Source organism: Coprinopsis cinerea (assembly GCF_000182895.1).
Source record: "Coprinopsis cinerea okayama7#130 chromosome 3 map unlocalized cont3.3, whole genome shotgun sequence".
Classification (NCBI taxonomy): Eukaryota; Fungi; Basidiomycota; class Agaricomycetes; order Agaricales; family Psathyrellaceae; genus Coprinopsis; species Coprinopsis cinerea.
Window position 1 is genome coordinate 711662 of NW_003307542.1, and position 21235 is coordinate 732896.

General features: G+C 52.0%; 7 protein-coding genes across 7 annotated transcripts; 2 read left to right on the top strand and 5 right to left on the bottom strand.

Moving 5' to 3' along the window:
• Positions 1-201: 201 nt before the first annotated feature.
• CC1G_14117 (hypothetical protein) lies at positions 202-1854 on the bottom strand (the record flags this gene model as incomplete). Its single annotated transcript, XM_002911538.1, has 2 exons — positions 202-1551; positions 1606-1854. 2 exons carry the CDS (start codon positions 1852-1854, stop codon positions 202-204), a joined length of 1599 nt encoding a protein of 532 aa, XP_002911584.1.
• A 372-nt stretch (positions 1855-2226) lies between these two features.
• Positions 2227-4766, bottom strand: CC1G_14118 (hypothetical protein; the record flags this gene model as incomplete). Its single annotated transcript, XM_002911539.1, has 5 exons — positions 4413-4766; positions 4329-4361; positions 4035-4257; positions 3780-3955; positions 2227-3729 (listed from the first exon to the last, which is right to left on the bottom strand). Exons 1-5 carry the CDS (start codon positions 4656-4658, stop codon positions 2227-2229), a joined length of 2181 nt encoding a protein of 726 aa, XP_002911585.1. The 5' UTR covers positions 4659-4766.
• A 182-nt stretch (positions 4767-4948) lies between these two features.
• On the bottom strand, positions 4949-7561 carry CC1G_04651 (hypothetical protein; the record flags this gene model as incomplete). Its single annotated transcript, XM_001829910.1, has 6 exons — positions 4949-5551; positions 5606-6533; positions 6594-7015; positions 7064-7116; positions 7172-7363; positions 7450-7561. The coding sequence occupies 6 exons, from the start codon at positions 7559-7561 to the stop codon at positions 4949-4951; spliced, it is 2310 nt and encodes a 769-aa protein (XP_001829962.1).
• A 459-nt stretch (positions 7562-8020) lies between these two features.
• Positions 8021-9215, top strand: CC1G_04652 (hypothetical protein). Its single transcript, XM_001829911.2, has 3 exons — positions 8021-8414; positions 8478-8957; positions 9029-9215. The coding sequence occupies exons 1-2, from the start codon at positions 8037-8039 to the stop codon at positions 8757-8759; spliced, it is 660 nt and encodes a 219-aa protein (XP_001829963.2). The 5' UTR covers positions 8021-8036; the 3' UTR covers positions 8760-8957; positions 9029-9215.
• Positions 9216-12354: 3139 nt separating this feature from the next.
• On the bottom strand, positions 12355-13349 carry CC1G_04653 (hypothetical protein; the record flags this gene model as incomplete). The annotated part of the gene is made up of 2 exons (XM_001829912.1): positions 12355-12729; positions 12981-13349. 2 exons carry the CDS (start codon positions 13347-13349, stop codon positions 12355-12357), a joined length of 744 nt encoding a protein of 247 aa, XP_001829964.1.
• Positions 13350-15438: 2089 nt separating this feature from the next.
• CC1G_04654 (hypothetical protein) lies at positions 15439-17490 on the bottom strand (the record flags this gene model as incomplete). Its single annotated transcript, XM_001829913.2, has 2 exons — positions 15601-17490; positions 15439-15528 (listed from the first exon to the last, which is right to left on the bottom strand). Exons 1-2 carry the CDS (start codon positions 17281-17283, stop codon positions 15439-15441), a joined length of 1773 nt encoding a protein of 590 aa, XP_001829965.1. The 5' UTR covers positions 17284-17490.
• Positions 17491-18341: 851 nt separating this feature from the next.
• Positions 18342-20318, top strand: CC1G_04655 (hypothetical protein; the record flags this gene model as incomplete). Its single annotated transcript, XM_001829914.1, has 4 exons — positions 18342-18776; positions 18833-19285; positions 19346-19564; positions 19626-20318. 4 exons carry the CDS (start codon positions 18342-18344, stop codon positions 20316-20318), a joined length of 1800 nt encoding a protein of 599 aa, XP_001829966.1.
• Positions 20319-21235: the final 917 nt, after the last annotated feature.

Here is a 21235-nt window from a genome sequence, read left to right on the forward strand (position 1 = left end):
CCGGACGATCGGATGAAGACATCCGGGGATAATCACAGCTTAGAGCGTCCATACTGAATTAAGACGTTTCAATGCACACGAGTGCATCTACATATCTATAATTTCACTGGGCCCTTCTTCAAGTTGTGCCGTTTGAGAGCATGCTCTACGAGGTTCCATTGATCGACCATTCGAGCAGTCTCGAAGGTGACAACTTCGCTCTCAATTCCAGTTTCGACATCGAAGGACCGGAGGAGGTTGGAGCGGGGAAACATAAACGCATAAAGGTTGGGCAGTAAATGTGGGTACCATTTGAGTAGGAACCTTGCCACCTGATCTCCGGACGTGATCGGTGAGTTCATGAAGTCCCATGTTTTTAGCGAGGGATGAGGTGAGGCTGAGATGTCGCCTTCGGATGGGAGGATGCGGGAATCGCACGCAAGATACAGGCGGCGGATGCCTGGGCAGTGTTGAAGGGCGGCGTGGGCCCCCGCGAGCGTGATCTTGGTGTCGAGAGGGCCACCCCTGTTCATTTGCCCCGCTCGGATATAGCCAAAACTCGGTGAGCTTGGGCCAGGACGCGAATGCGCGTAGCAGGTCTGCGTCGTCCAAATCTACCCGCGAGTACCCGGATACAATGAGCATATTCAGGTTCGCAAAACCCAGAAGTGGATCGAATGTCGTTTTGGAAATGACAAGGCCATCCGGGCCATGCGTGTCGGGTCCGTCGGGGCCAGCTTCGGGTCCTGAGTCGATTTCGATTCTCGAAAGGCCTGGAAAAACGCTGTCTTGACAGAGCGCTACGAAGGTCTCTTCCAGGGATACCTTTGAGGCAAGGTCGTTTACATTGTATCCAAGGCTCAATGAACATAGGGAAGGTGCTCGAAGACGTCGAAGGATCGCGTTGCAGACGGAGACGGATGGTACTCCACAAATCTCCAGGTTGAGGGTGTCGAGGATCGGGAACATCAAGGAATCGGGGAACTGGGATGCGATGGATGGGACGACGCACGCCAAGTAGCGAAGTGTGTCACATCGGCTGAGGAGAACCAAAGTATCGATGGAAAGCATTACTCCATCCAAGTCGAGACTTTGAATCGGGCCGAACTTGGAGCAAAGGTCATTCACCACTGGGACAGATAGTCCACTGTTGGCAGTCGTGCGTGTATTCGACCCGATCGTCAGAGAAGACAGTCGGGCGGCAAATGGCTCCAGCCTAGATCCAATGGTTTTCCAATATTCTTTGTCGAGGAGCGAACCGGTCCCTCCGACATAGTCGACCAGCTCATCTGTCGTGATAGTGACGGCGCGGACTGAAGGAGAGAGCACGACTCCTGGGTAAAAGATTGCTTCCAAAGGCCTCGCCGAGAAACAGGGAAGTGTGATTTTCTTGACATTGGGAAAGAGTGGGCCTGGGGACTGGATATCGACGTAGAATGCCTGGAGCACGGAATGGTGGAACACGGGTCGTTTAAGATCCTCGGGATATTCAATTTCCTGCACCAGCGAAGAATATCGAAGGAACGTCTTTGAAAAGGATGCCTCTTCCAAGAAGCCGGAATCCTGGAGGAACTGGAAATGTAGTGAGAGGATGTAGTGGATTGGCTGAAAGCGGTTGAGGCGTACCATTGTGACAACTCTTTGTTTCTGGATTGACGATACTTTCTTGATGATCAATGCCTTCTCCTTGCGAGAGAAAAGACAAGTAAGAACGTCAAGTCCTGGGATCTTCCTCCATATGACGCGAATCGCTGGGTCGTGGAAGGTCTTGCATACGCGGGCGATGCTGGCGGGCGTGTTGCCATCCTTACCCGTACCGCTAAGGTTCTCAAAGACCAGCTGGACAACCTCTGGGATTTCGAGGCATCGATGCATTGCTGTTATCATGGGTCAGATTGCAATCACAGCGGGTCCGTCAACTACTCGCCTTCAATCCCTTTTGGCCCTAGCGGTTTTGGTTCACGTTGCAGAGACGAAACAACACATCATCAGGGACCGTGCATGAAAAGCCAATCACGGCCACTGCCGAACCCGATAAGGTAGTGAAATGCACGATATTCTTCACTGACTACTGCAACGCAGAAAGACGGTTTTCTATTCCTTGTCTCAGCCCATGTATTGGGAAAAGGAGTGGAAATCAAGGCAATGAATGATCATTGTTGGCCTATCCCGCTTTAAATTCATTTGCGGGATTGTCGCGACCCATCCCCCGATTCCTGCAAACCCACATACCTATCACTCCTACTTCTACTCCAGAATGTCCGGCCACATCTGCAACCGACAATCATAATCCAGATCATCCTCCATCAAATCCTCCCTCCCAGTCCGACTCCGAAGACACCGTATCGGGACACCCTCCATCCTCACAGGCCGCCCCTTCCAATCCCGCACGACTTCACATATCGGTGACGTCCTGAGATCATTCGAAACAAAGGTCTTGAGGGTCGGACAGGACGCAGCAAACGCCGCCGCAGTAAGGTGGTAATCGTCAAAGAACAATTCGTCCTCGGTGCACCTCCACTTGGACTCCTTCCCCTTTGCCTCCTTCCCAGATCCGCCTTCAGGACCATCCTCCTCCCCTTCACCTCCATCCTCCGCCAATCGTTCAAAATGCAAAAGAGGCGCAGGCGTAGGCGCACTCATCGGAACAACATGATTCCACCCAAAATGCCTCAACGCCCTAAAATCCTCAAACACCTCCGCATACTCCCAAAGCTCCCCAGGCCACACAGCAGGCTTAAGCACTCTCTGCCGATCACTCGCCCTCATCGTCACCTTCAAACTCTCCACATTCGGATAATACTCCGCCAACCTCTCGATCAAATACGGGCCAGCTGAAACGCTTTCCACAGCGTCCAATGTGAAGGCTTTGATCTTGTCCGAGCGGAGGAGCCAGATAAAGTAGTACATGACTTGGTCGGGGATGTTGCGCGCGTTGCTGATCTTGAAGTGGGTGAGGTTGAGTTGGTGGTTGGGGTCCCCGTTGGCGTCGATGCTCGGTGAACCGCGGCGGGTGAGGACCCAGCGGATGAAGCGGTGGCCGTGCGGGATGTGGAGGCCTGTCAGGGAGAGCCGCTCTAGAGTGTGTATGCACTGGAATTTAGACCATAGAGGTTCCTCGGGGAAGTTGACTTGGTCTTCGAACATCGAGAATCCGCCGTCGAGGAGGGAAAGATTCCGAACGACCGGGCAGAAGCACAGTGCATGCCACAGTGTGTCTCCAAGATCTAGGTGGTCGTTGAACTTGAGGTGGAGGTTCTTGACGTTGCAGACAAAGGTCTCCGTCCCTTCCATCAGGGACGTGATGACTTCGCTAGTAAAGCTGCAATAGAAAAGCGACATCGACTGGAGCGTTTCAATCTGGCATATCGTCCGGACATCCTTCAAGTGTAACCGGACTAGCGTCAAGGATAGCGATGAAAGTCGAGGAGTGACGGTCGGTTCCAGTAGCCGACGAACCTCTTCATAGATAGGTTCGAATATCGGCTTCTGAACAGCTTCGTCAATCGGGTGGAAACCCTGCGACACCACCAAGAACCCCGGAGAAATAAACCGCGAATTCCAGCTCAAGTCGATCCAGAGTTTTCTGATGAGGTGACACTCGTGTGGTGAATTGCGTTTATCTCGGATACGTTCTACGCATTTGTCCCGGCTCTTGATGAGGTGCGGTAGGAGTTGAGGAATGGCGGGGGAAGCAAAATCGATCGCTATTGGTTCCATATCTTCTTTTCCGAGGATGAAGGTCATTTCCTACGAGGCCCATGTTTAGCATGCAGCAAGAAACGAGGAAACGTTCTTACCCGAAGACAATGAACCTTGACCCAGTCCATCGCCTTGCAAGTCATCGACAGCGAGAACAAGTCCTCCCGTGCACACTCCTCCAAGATCAAATCAAGAACGTCGCCCGGCAGGTCCAAAAAATTCAACCTCTGGAACTTGGGTTCCAACTTTCGCTCCCAAAGTTTATAGACGAGAACTATCAAAAAGGTTTCATCAATGGTCAGTCAAATCCCCCTTCAATAAAAACCCCAAGAGACAGCAAAAGGAAGACTCACTTATTTGCGAAAGGTTCAAAAATGCATTGGCCTCCTCGATGTCCCACCGCATAGCAAACGACCGATACGCATCCATCCCCTCACGCAAGATCCCATACGACACAATCGGGATCTCCTGCCCCGAAGACGTCGTATGAATCGTCTCCACAGGCTGTATCACAGGAGCCAATGCACTAAAATCCCTCATAAACTCTTCAAACTCCCCAATATACTCCTCCCATCGCTGTCCAGGGGGAACACCAGTCGTCAGAAGGCCCGTTCAACTTTAGGGTAGGAAGAGAGACAGATAGTTACACCTGGATGTCGACCTGAGAGATCCAAGTCGCCCTGCGTCCAAGTGTCAGCTGTTAAGAGACCAGCAAGGAACGGAGAACGCACCTCAACGAATCCCTTGTATATCCGCAGAAACCTCATCCGCCTCAGCAACAGGATATGTCTACACGTCTCTGCTCCCCTTAGATAGTGGTCCGAGGAGCCTTTAGGCGCTCCGGGGAGGACCTGAGCGATCAAGTCGTCAATAGCATCCTGCTCATCCCGTTCGTATATCTGGAGGTAGACATGCGGCGTCGGTCGTGGGCGAGTGATATCCTTCAGACCCTCCTTCCGAGGCCATAGCTTTGCCATTTGAGCAGTTGGTTGACCGGGCAAGTGAGCACCGGTAATTGGACGTCGAGTTGTGAGTTACAAGACGAGAAACAAGACGAGTCACGGAGGAAAGAGTCGGGAAAAAAGATGACGAGGGATGAAGATGAGTGACGGAAGGGGACGACAGGGGCCTTGATCCATGGTCACAAAATTCAAGTTCAGCTCGGATTGCACCGAGAGCGCTTATCAACACGGAAATAGCTCAGCGCTTCATGGACAATAAAAAAGCCCTGATATATTCCAGGGAGCCTAGGAGGCTTGTGCGTACACTACAACTCATCCTCTGCACCACCCTTCTTCCCATGGCGCCGTCTTCGTTTCTTCTTTTTAGGTGCACCATCTTGAGTCTCACCGCCATCCTTATCCTCGCCTCCACTCTGCGCCTCAGCTTCCTTCTCCTTCTCCTCCCTCTTCCGCTTCTTCTTCTTACTACCCTCCTCCACAGGAGCCGGTTTCTCCTCCTTCACCTCAGCAGCATTGGCGCCTTCTTCACCCTTCACCTCCTCACCTCCACCCTCCCCAGCCGCTGCCTTCAACTTCATCCTCTCCTTCTTCCCCTTCCTCTTCTTCTTAGGCTGCGGCCCACCATCCTCCCCGTCTCCTCCAAACCCACCACTACCGCCACTCCCACCAATACCCCACTGCTTCTCCCTCTCCCTAATCTTCCTCCTAAACTCGCGCAGCTTTTCTTGTTGTTTGGGATCCCATCGACTGCGGTCAACTTTCCCGTCTTTACGGTAGGGCGCGTATTTTTTGAGGGACATGTACTCGTTGAGGTCGGCGTCGTCGGCGAGGAGGATCTCCACGGGGTCGAGAGAGTAGGTTTGTGCGGGGACGGGGACGTATTTGAAGCGAGTTGGCATGCCTCCGACCTGAGCAAACGTGCATTAGCGGGAGCTTAGCGGTGAGAGTGGAAGGCAACGTACCATGTCATTAAAATCGAGCTCATACAGCTCATTCATATACTCCTTCCACTTCCGTTTCCTCATCTCCTCCGTACCGTCCCATTCCTCATCATCATCATACTCGGGCACTTTATCAGCGTCCATCTCGTCAATGTCCACACCCACATCCTGCTCGTCCTCCCCATCCTTCTTTTTCTTCTTCTTTTTCTTCTTGTCCTTCTTCGATGAGGAGGCGACAGGGACAGCATCGTCATCCGACATAGGGATATCCCCAATATCAATGTCATCCTTCCATATAGGCTTGCCATCCGCATCATACTGAACATCCTCATCCTCTCCCTCATCCCCCTCCTCCACATTCGCAAACAGCCCCTCCATCTGCTGATCATGCTTCGTCGGATCCCACTCACCCTCCAAATCCAACTCCTTAAGCGCCTCATGAATCTCATCTCCACTCTCCTCCCCATCACCGCTCCTCTTCTTCCCCTTGAGCAACCCACCAACCTTCCCAATCTTCTCCAACTTCCTCTTAATCTCCTTCATCCTAAGCGCCTTTAAGCGCCTCACCTCCTCCTTCTTCTTCGCCAACTCCTCCTCCTTCCTCGCCTTCCTACGCTCGCGCGCTTCCTTTCGCGTGGAGTCGGTACGGCGGACGACGGAGGCGATGTTACGGGGGAAAGTTTGGATAGTGGCTGCACCAGGTTCTTCGAATCTGTGGTTGTAGGATGATTCGAAATGGGAGGCGAGGGATTCGAAGGAGGCGTCGGAGAGGAGGGCGTCTTCATCTTCTTCTTCGTTGCCGCTGCCTTCGTCTGAGGCACCGGCAGCGGAGGGTTCGAGCGAGGGCTCCTTGGCTTTGCCCTTTTTCTTTTTCTGGGATTCCGTGACCTCTTTGTAAGTCGGCACACGTTTTGCGTCTTTGTCGATCCAACCGCGGTTAAGGATGTAGCTGTAAAAGATGGATAAGAATCGGAAATGCTAGTAGCAACGAGAGGCAGGGCAAACTTACTTCACAAGAAACTCTTCATCCTTCTCCGCTTTCGACTTTTTCTTCTTCTTACTCTTCTTCCCCTCTTTCTCATCCTTCTTCTCGTCGTCCCCACCCTGATCTTTCTCCTTCCCAGTAGACTCATCGTCCGAGTTCCCTCTGAGACTAATCAAATCCTGTAAATCCTCTCCGACCTGTCGTGCGAGGTAGGCCTTGTACTCTTCCTCCTCAGCTTCGATCTCGTCTTTGGTTTTTTCACGAGGGATTAGGAGGTCATCGACATCGTCGTCTTCTGGGACGGCGGAATGGAAGGCGGCGATGGTTTCGTCTCGGAGTGCGCGTTGCTCTTCGACGTGGGTTGGGAGGTTTGGTTCGGGCGAGGGGGATCGAGAGCCATGGAGGACGGCGTCTAAAGCTACTTGGCGGACTGTAACAGGTTTTGACTGAAATAATGTTAGTTAAAATATTGACAAAAGGCAGTAGGGACACACCTTGTCCTTGGGCTTTTTAGTTTGGTTTAGCTGCTCAACATTCTGCGCTTCCTCTATACATCTAAAATCAGCTCAACGCGCTCTAGGTAGACTAAAACGAGCACGTACCTCCAAATATACTCTTACTGGAATCATAAATTGCGGGATCCTTCTTCCTAATCCTGGCCAAAGTCCTCAAGATAGCAGCATCAACCGCTGGCGTCAACTCCTCGCCATCCTCATCCTCCGACTCTGCACTCTCCGAATCCGTCGACTCGTCCAAGTCCTCCTCTTCAAAATCAGACCCATACTTTTCTTTCACTGTTCACGCAAGAATTATTCTTCCCAATCAGTAATTAGCTACAACAGAATTAAAGGGAACGCAATGCCCAGGGTGGGTAACGCACATTTTTCCAACTCCTCGCGCTCTTTTCGGTAGTTGAACGCTTTGGCGTAGTGTTCGTTGATTGTGAGTTGGACATTTCGCTCGCCCTCGTCGTCTGAGCTGTCGGAGAACATTTTGGGGTATCGCTGAGGACGCTTTGCTCGAGGTCGCCGTTCGACTTGGAGGACTCGGCGAGCAGCGAGCAAAATCATGTTCCCACGATGGATCAACGGCCCGCCTTTGATCCGCTACTAGTTCTCGACCTCATCGTCCACGACGTCGGCCACGAGCTCTTGATCACCGTGGACACCATTGCCCTCAACCTCCGCCGGCTATTTCGGTATTTCTATCCTTAAAATCCGTCCTCGACCTCGTTGTACCTCAACCCATGATCCCGGTCACCTACGAAAGAGCATACGGCTGTGGGAGACAGAATGGTTGACGTGTTGCTGCGGATGCGCAGCCCAGTCTAAATCTATTATAATTTCGTGACTCGATTCACAGCATCTTCCCGGTCTTCTTCCTCTTCTCAGTTCGTTACCCAGTCGCCGCAGCTCTCTTGTTGGAGCCCAGCTTTCTGTGGACTAGGACCCCCTAATTCTAAAAAGGATGATCGTTCTAGACAACGAACATGGCCAAGAGAACGAGCGGTCGCCTCTAAAGAGCGATTCAAGTCCAACAACGGAAAGACACGTCTACTCGCCTCCTCCACCGCCGTATGGCGCCCCGCCTTCGAACTATGGCGCAATACCCTCGCATTCGTGGTCGGCACACCAAGAACCTCACCGTCCTCCGCGGTCTCCACTCTCACCACCACCGGCGTTCTATTATACCCCGCCCCCGCCTGCACCGGTCCACCCAGCTAGAGCAGCAGCAAGACGCTTCTTCAAAGCCTACCTCGTCGCTATCTCCTTCATTTTCTTCTGGGGTCTCTTCATTGGCGGCATCGAGCTCGCCTATCGAGACGCTGCAAACGGGCATGTAGTCGTACGTCCACCCCCTAAACTCCCTTTCTCCACCCCTGTCCTAACGTTCAGATGCACTGCACAGCGTGACTGGGTGAAAGACAACATCGGCGTGACGATGGGGCCAAAAGAACTTGGAAAGAGGAGTCGGAGTAGCAGGAATATTTCACCATATGAAAGGGTGGAATGTGTGACGATAACAATGGTCCCTTCAGCGTCGCCTTCGCCTTCCCCTACGCCTAGCACCGGCATGCCGATCCGACCTCTACCTATCAATTACCCCCCACCTCCGCGTTTACAACCGTCAAGCTCCTCGCCTTCCCCTTCTCCGACTTTCACTTCGCCTCCTGCGTCAACATCGCGTTGACACTGGTGTGATACCAGATTTCTGATGCTTCCCCTTCCACTTCGTCTTCCACTTTCGCCGGAAGGCCTTACTCCCTGGCTCCACGGAAGACATACCCGGGAAGAACAACTCAACTTCGCGCGTCCACCCACCCTCGACCTTCTTACCCACCAACCAACCACGCAACATCTACCCTCAATGACGATTCACGAATTCCATGTATGTATTATGCACTATATCCTAGATCCTCAACAAATCAACAGGATGATCCCTCCCGCGAACCTCATAAGATATCAAAGGCTCCTGATAGGACTTTCCTTTCCTTCAATTATCTTATCAAGCACTGATCCCATCCAAGCGGCAGATGGCCCGAAGTTCCTCCTCTCTTCCTTTCCTCTCCACTTCCATATCCGGTCCGCACCTTCCTGTTCTCGCTACCAGGACCCAAATCTGAATATTGAATCTGTGGCACATCAACGAAAGAACGAGTTCGAACGCATGTCAGGCAAACGTTGGCCGAGTTCTCTACAGCCCCCCCAGCTCCAAGACTTTCAAATTCCTTCTGTCTTATCTATCCACTTGCCTCACCGAGTATCATGAATCATGAATCCTGAATCATGATCCCGGGTACCGCGAATCTGTGGTGCGTGTCGAAAACGTCCAAGGAATCATCGCCAACCTAGAATGGGAGTCGGAGCCGTGCAGAACTGGTAAAGACGTTCCTAAAGACTGGGAAATATCGATGGAGTGAGCCGCGTCGAAGCAGCGATTGCGACGTCAGTCCGCGTCTTCGATGTTGTATCGCTGCAACCAGACGAGGTGTACACTGCAGTCTACGTCCCTTACCACCTACCACTCCAGAGCCTGAAATCCGCATTTGCCATGCTACTTCACACGCAAACTGGATTGGTCGGTTCTGGTATTGCAGCGAGTACCACCCGGCATGTCGTATTGATCAGCGCCGGCACAACCCTGAGTACATCTCGAGAATCGAGTCAACGCGATCGCAGCCAACACCCGCAGTTTTCCTTGTCATTCGGGGAATACCAGTCCAGTTGAAATGATCAATGAATTCAATTCAATCGAGATGCACGCAGTCGCAGCCGTGTGCTCCCATTCCATCCCAACTTGAAGCTCTGGGCGACCTAACCCAGGTATCTCAACTAGGAAAAGACTGACTCGACATGGAAAATGTCACTTCAATCCAGAAAACTTCACCTCAATATGGATGCAGAAAACGCACCAACTCAGCAAGGAAGCCCTCAATTTCAGCCGGTAATAAAAGGGTATCAAGTGCCACAGCAAAACTTGAAATCAAGGAACATACAACGGCTATTATACAGCTTCTTACGGTCTCGAGAGCTCAAGTATGTACTGAAGGAAGGCTGACGCTCTAATGACGTGAACGGTGCGTACATAATTCTCCTCATGATTCTTGTCGACACTCAATGCAGGGACCAATTGAAACCATGATGATGTAGGGCCTCCTTCTAAAGAGAGGGGAGGGACGATCTGATGTATCCACTTACCTACCAGTAAGTAGCAGTATGTAAGTAGAAGTAGGTCTGGATAACTGAATGAGATTTTGAAACACTCCGAGAAATCGCCACGACTCGGACTGCTCAAAAATCCTTCGTCCAAGTTCGTCCACTTAGACGACACCCCTGCCCCCTGCCACCCCTCCCTCTCTTGTACTTAGTAATAGCACGCCCGGCCGGCGGCATATCCCGCACCCACCCTGTCATCTCAAATACTTAGTACTTAGTATTGAATGGATTATGGCGCTAGAGTCTTTCGAGAATCACCCACATGTTCCACCGGCGCCCTTAGTAGACGGACTGAATACATATGTATTACTACTAGGCAGCACTGGCACCACACGTATTTTGCTACTTAGTAGGACTACGCCCCACTCCAGGAGTAGGACTGACTGCCGTTAAATGCGGCTCCCCAGAACAATACTGGGACAGAACTTGCTTTCCATGTCAGCACCCAAAGTCAAGGCCGCAGTCACACCAAAAGTACATAGTTGACAATAACTCCACCCCTGAAAAGCGGAAGCAAATCGCCCTCCTGCGGCTCCCTCCTTCCTATGTATGTCCGCACTTTGTAAAATTAGGAACACATTCACGGGTACTAGTTGCGGGCGGAGGACATCTCACTCAGAACAGGAATGACCATTAATATTACTCAACTCCAATGCCGCCTTCTAACTTCCAACTTTTCAGCGCTTCAGTGCTTAGAATTCAGAACCTTTGCACGCCGCGCCGCGCACATTGGACCTTTGCGACTCGGACGATCTAAAAAGATCTCTACTACATATGTACTACATAGTCCGTCGCTTCTCAAAGTCAGCGGCGGATAGCGGAGTGTACAACGCGGTAAATTCCTATGTATTGCACCTGGCCTAGTCTAACGCTTAACGGAAGCAAAACGGTGGTACTTAGTATGATGCACCCCTATCTTTGAGATTTGGGCGCTCACTTGGGCGTCGGCGTCGGCGTCGGCGAGTCGTATGCCCTGTGTTAGGTATACCCATAGTATACCCATACTTAGGCGCGCTGGACGCCGTTGCGAGTCATATCAAGGTCGAACTAAAGAAGCGATGGACTTCCAGAATCCGGGAGAAGAGTGCATATGTACTCCTTCATTAGCACACACCGAGCCCTTTCCTCGTAGAAAAAAGACGGGATGTCGTAAACAAATTAGCTCTATAGAATGTACGTAGCTACATTAATCTCACCACCTGCCGCCAGGACACCCGTAACTCAATAGCTATAGTAACTCGGGCCTCTCGAATCCGGCGGCGGTACCCTCTTCGGAATCACCCAAAGTTAAGTATGTGTGTACCGTCGGCCCATCGGGAGCGGTGCCCATTCAATATCCAATATTCACTTGGGGTAGGTAGGTGTAGGTAACCAATTCATTTCCGATGTGACGGGCGGAGTGCACACAAGCTCAGACGGGCGCTTGAATCGCGGCATGCTATCAGACACCGAGAGGACAGTTTGGACACTCTATCTATCGAGCCGACAAGTCCTCAAAACCTCAGGTAAAGGATTCAAATTAAAATCCAAAACGAAAGAAAAGTCTATAAGTAGATACAGTTACAAAAGCGCTTGGCTAATTCCGTTCAATTTATGTAGTGTATAAGTAAGTCATACGAATGGGGAATGGGATGGTATACAAGGATGGCGAACAGGCAAAGGGGGGACGGATGGTATCATGCCACTCTGTGTGCGTGTGTGTGGACTGGGTGTCGGGACGGTAAATGATACAATGGGGAGAGTAGTTGAAAGAGGTGGTGTAGTAGTAATAGTGAGCAGCGCATAGTGGCGAAAGAAAGCGACGATGTGGGCGCAGTGGACCCGAATCATTCGACTCGAGCCCACGTAGAAAGCAAACAACGACAACGACGGCGACGGCGATGAAAGTGTAAGGGGTAAGCGAAAGCGGCGAGCCCAGCTCCGGGAAGCAAAGTGATGGCGGGGTATTTCAAGAAAGTACAATGGTGAGGGGGTGAACGATAATCGATGGCGGCGTGTACAATTGGTGGGGGGGGGGGTGTTGTTGGACGACGAGCAAGAAAGGCGGAACTGTCCTCCTCCTCCCGAATCTAGTGCGCATTGGAGTACCCATTGCCATTCGGATACCCGTTCGACCTATACCCACCATGCCCATTTCCATTGGCGTACCCGTTCCCATTCCCATTACCATGTCCACTCCCACCAGCCTCCCCATTCGAATTCACAACAACCGACACCCCATTCGACACTCCCACCCCCCACACCTTCCTCTTCTCCTCCTCCCTCCTCTTCCTCCTCTCACTCTCCTCCTTAAAAAAGTTCAAGCTGGCCGTACTATCCACAAACTCCTTGAGGTACCGGATTTTGGGCAGATCGCCTTCGTATTGCGGTTGCGTGAAGTGCAAGAGGAGGATGTACTCGTTCGTGTAGGGCGTGCCAGAGAAGGAGCGGCCGCGGGTTGAGGCCTGTCGTATAAGGTGGTGGGGATGGTAGAGTGGAGACGGAGAATAGGTGAGTAAAGTGTATTATGTGAGAGGAAATGAATAGAGACGTACGTGAACAGTCAGCTTCTCACCCGCCTCTATAACCTCATGCACCACGGTCTATCCCAGCCAAACCCCCCAACCCAAAGCGAAAACCAAAAATCCCCCATTCAAAGCCAGCGGTCACCGGTCAGCAACCTCAAGCCCTACAGAACACCGCCAAAAACACGTACCTCAAACTTTGCAAACATCGACATAACCCCCTTCCAATAGTCGATATACTGGCGTTTAGTCAAGACAGGGCGGTTCATAGATTTGGGTAATATCCGGTGCTCCAAGGCGTCATCAAAGACCGCTTCCATGGAGCCGAAATCACGCGCATTCACAGCGTCGAGGTAGACGAGGAGCGAGCGCATGTACGGGGAGGGCTGGCGCGGGCGGGTGAAGGAGTAGTTGGGCGATTGCCCCGGGTTGAAGGCCGGTGGGGAGGAGCCATTCCCGTGCCCGTGCCCGTGGCCGGAGGACGATGAGGAGCGGTGGCCGTTGTAGTTCGTTGGTGAGGATGGCCCGGCGTGGTATGATGAGGACGGAAGAGAGGTCATGGTCGTGATTCGTCTAGAGTAGTCGTGGGATCGTAGCGTCGTGGTCGGGCGAGCGACTTTTGGGTCAGAGAGAGTCTATGATCAGGCCAAGGCTCGAGCGGTGGGGGGAGGAAATGGTCGAAGGGGGAAAGAAGGGGGGAAACGAGGGAGACTGTGGAATGATGATGATGATGGTATAAAGCCAACCCAATTCGATAAGTAATCCCGTTACTTTCGTAAAGCCTGAAAAGCAAATAAAAAAGGCAGGCCCGTGTACGTGATTACCGAAATCTAAACAGAACCCAGAACAAACAACTTTTTTAGAAGAAGGGGGAAAAAAGTTGGTCTTGGGCTCCTTGGGCTATTGAGCTAAATGCCTCCTTGACGTTTTTGCTGAGAGAAGGTGACAGTCGGATAGCGGAGTCTGAGATGAGGGGAGGAGACCCAGTCACCAACGAACCGAAGGCTTTTTGACTGAATCCAAAGGGACAATCGTTTCGGCTGTTCCTGTGTGTCCAAATAATTGATCTGAGCAAGCGAAACGACGGGAAACGAGATTTGGGGTGACACTCGGATTGCTCGTTGCGTCACACAACCGTGTGGTTTTTCCGAACAAGGTTCCAAAAAAACGATGAGGTCAGAGGTCGACGGGAAGGGTTTGGCCTTGGTATTTCGGCGGGGGTCGAGAACCTTGAGATTCTTTGCTTTGCAATATGCAGTGCTTTTGCCGAGAGAACAGCGCTACAAAAACCCGCTCGTAGGAATGGAGAGAGAGAGAAAATGACTCGAGGAGGTGGAGACGACGTCGAGAGGAGAGTATGGAGCAAAAACCACGGATGGACCGTCGCCAAAAGGGAAAGGGAGAGCCCGTACTTAGCACCGGTTAAAAAAGAAGAACGAAGGAGCACAAAAGAAGATCCCAACTCCGTGACAAGAAGACAGAAGCTTGAATCCCAACCGAATCCTGAATGGGATCCTTAAAGCTCTTCTGACCACAAAGTAAACCCAGAGCGCCGGCACACTGTCTCCTTTTTCGTTTGCTAAACCTAAAAAAGGTTTTAAGCAGAAAGGTCCCCAAAAACAACGAACAGGAATTCAAGTTGGCCCTTGTGAAAGCAGAGGTAGAGGAGTGGAGATGTGAAAGACGTCCGCGAAAGGTTAAACGGACCCAAGATACCGGCTTCCGACACTCTCCTGCAACTTCTGTTTCCGGAATCCATACACTCGTTTCGCTGATTTCCAGAGATGCATGTATGTATCCGTAGCCTTTCTACTGGGATAGAATACAACAGAATTGTATACGATATCATGGACAGCTTGATGAAAGATAGCTGACCCAAGCCGCTCAATTGAATTGGATTAACCCCTGTCTACTTGTCAAAGCTAGTCAACCAAGCCAACATCGTCCCTCAACTGACCAACGCCTTCGAACCTCGCCATCCAACGACAGCAGCACAAAATTAGCCACCAGCACCAGGTAAACCACAAAGTATCCATCGAGTCTAGACTCTGGACGATCCATGGACCCTCTTCATTTAGGAAAGAACTACGTCAAGGGTGGTGCCAGAAGGACCAAAGTACGGTTGTTGGTTGGCTGTTGGTATGTCAAAAGTGGAGAGAACGGTGATAACAGGATAAAAGTGGAGTAAAAACGTATTGTTCAATTTTGATTGGCTGGTGCGGGACTTGGCCTCCAAGAGCTCCAAGGTGTTGCAGTCGTCGGTACAGTATCATTATGTTCGTTGTTACAAGGCTAATCAGGAGGGTCGAGGGTCGACAGGAGAACGAACAGTGCATGGTAGGGATATCGTAGGATGTACGATGGTGATAAGGTAGGGAATAACACAAATCATCGAAAGCGAGAACGAAAGCGACGAAACGAAAACGAAAACAAGAAATACACATAGACATCGACAACAAATGCATAGCGGAATAGAGACAGACAGACTGGGATCCGGGTAGGGAAAGACATGGTAGGGAAAAAAAAAACAAGAAAATTCAAGAAACTTCTTTACTGCACGTTAACTTCTTCGTATTCTTTCATCATTCGTTCGGTCTTCAAGTCATTTGGTCCGATCTTCATCGGCCTTGGTCGAGGTTGGTCCACTCGTCAAATCACATACACATTCTCCGTCTCAACTTCATACTCATCAAGCTTGCGGAAGTATTCCAATCGAGCCTGTCGCTCTCGCTCCCGTTTCTAGAAAAGGAAAACCTCCCAATCAGTATCCCAACTCAACAGGCTGAATGAATCAAGTTCAAATGTACTCACAGCTTCAGCATCAGAATCATCCGAAGGCAGAATAGCCGCAGCCTTTCTCGATCTCGTCTTCTTCTCTTTGACAGGCGCAGCCTGAGATCGCGTCGACTTTCTAGCACTGGAACGTGTCCTCGTGTTCGCGTTAGACTCGGACTTGGTCGCATTCCTCGAACGCGATCGACGGCTACTCCCGACTTCATTATCACGCCCCTCTCCATCCTCCCCTCGCTTAATGGACGTTCTGCCCCTCTTCGACCGCCGCAACACACGCTCTCCTTCCCTGCCACGACCATCATCGTCACCTACACCATCATCACCCTTCTCCTCCTCCTTCTGCTCGGTTCTCGCCTGCTTCCTCACCGGCCTCCTCTGCCTCTGTGCCTGAGGCGTCGAATCAGCCTCGGCATCCACCTCGTCATTGAAGGCATCAGAATCCACCGCCACTGCCTTTCGTTTAACCGAGGACCGTTTTGAAGGTGACGGACTACTCGGACACGAAGAAGGGCGCGGGTTGAAGATTTCATCTTCTTCCTGCAAGTTGAATTCAAATCCATGTCGAGATGACCGTCTCCTGTCCCGCTTCTTCTGTGGAGTGGGAGGCGTTGGTGGAAGGAAGAACGATTCTGAATGGGCGAGAAGAGGGTGGTTGAATGTGGAGGCATGTTCGTTGTCGTTTTCGTGATGGTCGTCGTACGGGTCTTCCGGTGGGTCGGTGTATTCGAGACCTGGCGAGGAAGGTCGGGCTTGAGGGGCAGCAAACGGAGAAGTCTCCTTCACCAACACCACACCTTCGACCTCTTCATCCTCATCTTTCTCCCTCCCCTCCTTCAACTTGCGCTCCAAGGCAAAGAACCCGAAAGGGTCGGAATTCGTAGGCGACACTTGTGCCTTCGAAGAACCCGCACGAGCACCACAGAGCTCGCTTTCGGGAACGACAAAATCAAAGTCTTGCCATGCGTCGTAGACATGACGATGCTCTTGCCCTCCCTGGTGTCGTTCTTCTTCTTGTCCTTCTTCTGCGATTGTATCGGCTGGTCCGAATAGTCTTCTCGACACGTTATCCAAGAATGGAGAAGGCGAGCGAGATAACACCGGGAGGCTGTGATGAGGGTGGTTGGATTGGGAGTGGGAAGGGCCGGCGTTGTGGTTGGAAGATACCGATGGGGGGGAGGAAGGTGGCAGAGAGGAGGGGTAGGGATTCCGATTGGTGTTCCTGGTACTTCTGGTCCGTCGAGAAGGCCCAACCTCGTCTGCTGCCCCCGTCCACGAGAACGTCGACAGACCCGCCATTGAGATGTTCAGGTTCTCAGGCTCGCCGAACCCGCTAGGCTGTGCGTGACCCCTGTTCTCAGATTCTGGAGCTGGGAGGTAGCGGGAGGTGATATCCTGGAGCGGGAGCTTCTCCGTTTTGGTCTTGGTCCCCTTCGACGGTGGTTTACCCTTTCCCCTGGTCTGGGTTTTGGAAGGTCCCGTAGATGCGCTGGGGCGGGTGGTGCTCAGAGATCCGAGAACCGTTCGCCCTGTAGTGGTGGTGGTGGGGTTGGCTGTAGATCCCCGAGCCCTTGAGCGGGTGACACGCCCGGTGGTGTTCTCCTTCTCGCTGTCGTCGTGCCCGCCGTTCTCTCTGCCGCGTGCGTTGTGCATGGCGTTGGCAGCATCCCACTGACTGCGCGATACGTTGCGCGTGCGAGGCATGCTGGTGGGTCTAGTTGTTGTTTAGTTCGAGAAAAAAACCCTAGTGTTGTGGTGGTTGTGGGTTGGACTGGTAGGTGGATCTCCTCTCGATAAGGCGGTCAAAAATCGATTACAAGAAAAAATGCCCCGTATCCAGACGAAGATCAAAGAAATAAAAGGCGATATAGGCGTTTTTGGTGGGGGTTGTTGATCGCGTTTTAGCGTTGGTGGTGGTTGGTAAAAATGAGATGAGACGAGTGGCGGACGGGGCTTGGTTCGAACTGGCCGGCGGGTTGGCGTGGGAAGGCAAGCGAGCCGTTGGACGCGTTGGATCACGTGGGCGAGAACTTCGCGACGCGTCTGGGTCGGTCGAGTTTGGGCGCCTACGGTCGGTGTGGTGGCCTCCTGGGTCGCTGTTAACGGGAAGTGCTCCTTGAGGAGGCTACAATGGGTGGTATAATTGCGATACTGAGGCGATTCCAATGTCCTTAGACCCTGTACCACTGGGCAGAACTTGATGGCTCAATGGTGGCTGCACGGAAAATTTCATTCTGCCAAGTCATAAAGCGCGTATGTGAGTCAATTGCAATCATTTAGTTGCGCTTTAGTCGACCCTTTGCTGTACGAACAGCTATGAACCGACTTCAGAGCGCCGTAGACCGCATTCAGGGGCTAAACATTGCCGGATCTTTGCCGCCTATGACGTCATTATATTAGGCCTCCGCCGGCAACGGCCGGTAGCTTTGAGCGCACTCCCAGAGTCCCACCGTGAACCACGGTCGAAAACGTTTGCGAGTTCTGAAATTGCCAACCTTTGCTTGATATCCAGTCTCCTGTGATTACTGGGCGCCAAATCAACCCACACGGTGAATTCTACTGTAACTGTGTCCCATCTGGCCTCTGGAATTCCAACAATATGCAACGCATGGACGCTCTCACTCCACCCCTGCTGCGGTGCTGCGATCAGAGACATACGAAAGGGTCCGTCTCCTCCCCGCACAAAATCTAAGCTCGTGATCTTATCCTCACCCAAAGCCCATTCCCGTCTTTACCACCTACAAACCAAAGAAGAAAACAGGATGATCAAGAAACCAGGCGAAGAAGACCTGAACCCACCGCCATACGGGAACCAAGCAGGCACCTACCCAGTAATCGAGCCATATCCCACAACAGGCTTCCCAGCTTCGCATCCTCAGCGCGGTGGACCTTCGCCTCAGCCTCAACTCACCTTTCAAGGCCAGCCGCAGTATAGTAGTGCCCACCAGCATCAGCAGCAGGGTCCGACACCTCTCGCCAACGTCCCTCATACTCCACCGCCGCCTCCACCGGATGCGTCGGCCAGGTTGTTAGGCCCTAGGTATACGGTTGCGGTGAACGCTTATGAACCGGCGTGGAAGAGGTTTTTGAAGGCGTTGGGTATTGCGCTGTTTATCTATCTGTTGTTTAGCATCTTTGTGGAGAGCGTGGTCGAGGTTGCGAGGTGGACGGTGGGCCATAGGCATGGACGTCATCAGGTGAGTCCTATATATCTAACCTATTCTGTCCGTGCTGAAGGATGGTATCGTTGTAGATTCCAAGAGACTATCCTGTGCCCGGTGGAATAGTCTTGGGAGAATGCACGACTTCGTCCGGTTGGAGGAGAACGAATCGTATGAACGATGCCTACGACTACTACACACCACCCAAACATGCCCTCGACTTGCTCGATAAGGAGACGTTCCCTCTCGCAGCTGAAACTTCCTTCTCCTTTCCTCTATCCATCTTGCCCTCGTTCGCCAACGCCAGTCGTAATTCTGGAGCTAAAGCCGATATTCCGCTCAGCGCTACCAAAGACAATGCGTTTATCGTCCTGTCGAGAGGATCGATGTCCGCTGGGGACGCCAATATTGTTACCTCGCCGTCGCAGGAGAAGAATAAAGCCAGTGTGATAGTGACTGTCCGGTATTTCGAGGATAAAATCAGAGATTTGGCTAGGGTATGTTCGATTGTGGACGGGGAGGGAAAGCGGGGTGTTGGGATCTTCGTGCGTGGTTTCCTATCGCTTCTCAAGTATCTGAATGGGGCGCTTACTTGGATGTTGTAGACTCCCGACCGAGAAATTCGCGATCCCAAGAAGCATAGGATCTACTTTGAAACCACGCTCATCCTACCAGAACTTGACGGCGACGAACGACCCTTGAGGGTGAAGAAACTGGAAACCGATGTTCACAATACGGCTCACCACTTCGCTGTCGACAAAGATCTAGTTGCCTTTCACGAAGTATCGTTCAAAGGCAGCAACGGTGCCGTCACTATCGAAAAGGTATGTTCTTTACTTTCCTTTTCTCGTCCGGTGAAACTAACTTTGATGTTTGATCCAACAGCCTCTATCGACTCCTAAAGGCAAAATCCGAACTTCCAACGGGCCTATCTCGGGAACCTTCAACACCTCCGACTCGCTGCTGATCCAGACACAAAACGGGGAGGTGCGAGTCCAAGTAGGATTGGACTATCTGGAAGAGAAGGGGAAGAAACCTAATTTGGAGATCCGAACTTCGAATGGACAGCTTCGTGCTGATATTTCGCTTTCCGCCTCGTCGAGTTCGTTGGCAGGGTCTTCGAAGCCAGCCTACGATATTACAACCCACACCGCCAATGCTCGTTTATCGACATCCGTTCTCTCGACTATGCCTTCCTCGCAGGGTGTGGACCTAACGTATGACGGCTCGACAGCCAACTCGCCCGCTTCACTCCGTCTTTACCCATCCTACACCGGTGATTTCGTCGTCTCGACGGCGAATGGTGCAGCGGACCTGAGAATGTTCTGCGCGGATCTCCTTATTGACGATTCCGTCCTCAATCAAAATGAAGCCGAGGACGAAATGGAGAACGACAACGCGAGTGCAGACAGTGGACGTGGGCAATGTAAAGAACGGAGAGTGACGAGGAGGGTGGTGAGAAGGAATAGGATTGAGGGGAGGATTGAGTGGTTGGGTGAGAAGGGTAGAGATAGCAACGGAGGAGAAGGGAGAGTGAGGCTGAGGTCGTCTAATGGGCCTGCTGTGCTTAGCCTGTGAGACTGTGTTCTTGGTCCCAGCCCTGAGGGAGCGGATCTATCGGTTGCGAGGAGATTAATGGAATGTATCAGAGAACTGTATACTAGTGGTTAGGTTATGTAGCACTATTGACTCGTGAAGCTTGTGTAATGGAGGAAGCTGGTGTCTTCCAGGTTGGGAAATTGAGTTGACCTCTTTGGTTGGCCGTCGGCCCGCACACCCATCCTTTTTTGCGTTCTTCTACCATGTCGGGCGTTTTCGTCCACCAGAGTCCAGTGCACGTCGCCAAACAGAATGCACTCATTCAACACGCAGCATGCCTCCCGGCTAATAGCGACGAACCCGCAAAGCATTCTCGGCGATCTGTCTGGGCGTGGATGCGCTGACGTGTTGCCCGCCGACGGCGTCGTTATCGATGGACGACCCGCTAGTCTATGCATTTTGATTTCCTGCTACACCCTTCACACTTCTCTCGTCGAAGTGGATATCGGATTGAAGAGGCCAACGGCAGAGGAATCCTCAAACAGAGAACTCGGAAGGCAGATCCCCAGAGTGGTGTCCAACATTCATAACCACAACAACAGCACCTCTCCGAGACTCGCTGGCATCCCTTGTTGTGCACCTCTGAATCCAACTCTTTCCTGGCTTCGTTGGAGCTCCTCAACGCTTGAAAGGGTCGCATCCATTGTCTTTGTGAAACAACGCGCGAGTCTATTCCGGCGTTTGTCTCTCAGATCTCAGTTGTGAGCGGTAGTGGCTCGTGGTGGATTTGGGCTTTTGGGCAGAACGCGTTGTTGTCTGTAGAACTGCCTGGAGCTGGTAGCGGCTCCTCGGGTTGTCGTTGTCTTAAATATTCAACCTGGGTCTGGAGGAGCGGGCTTGGTTCTTTCTTCTGGACCTCTTTCTCTCTCTCTGTGCACTATCCCATCACTTTTACC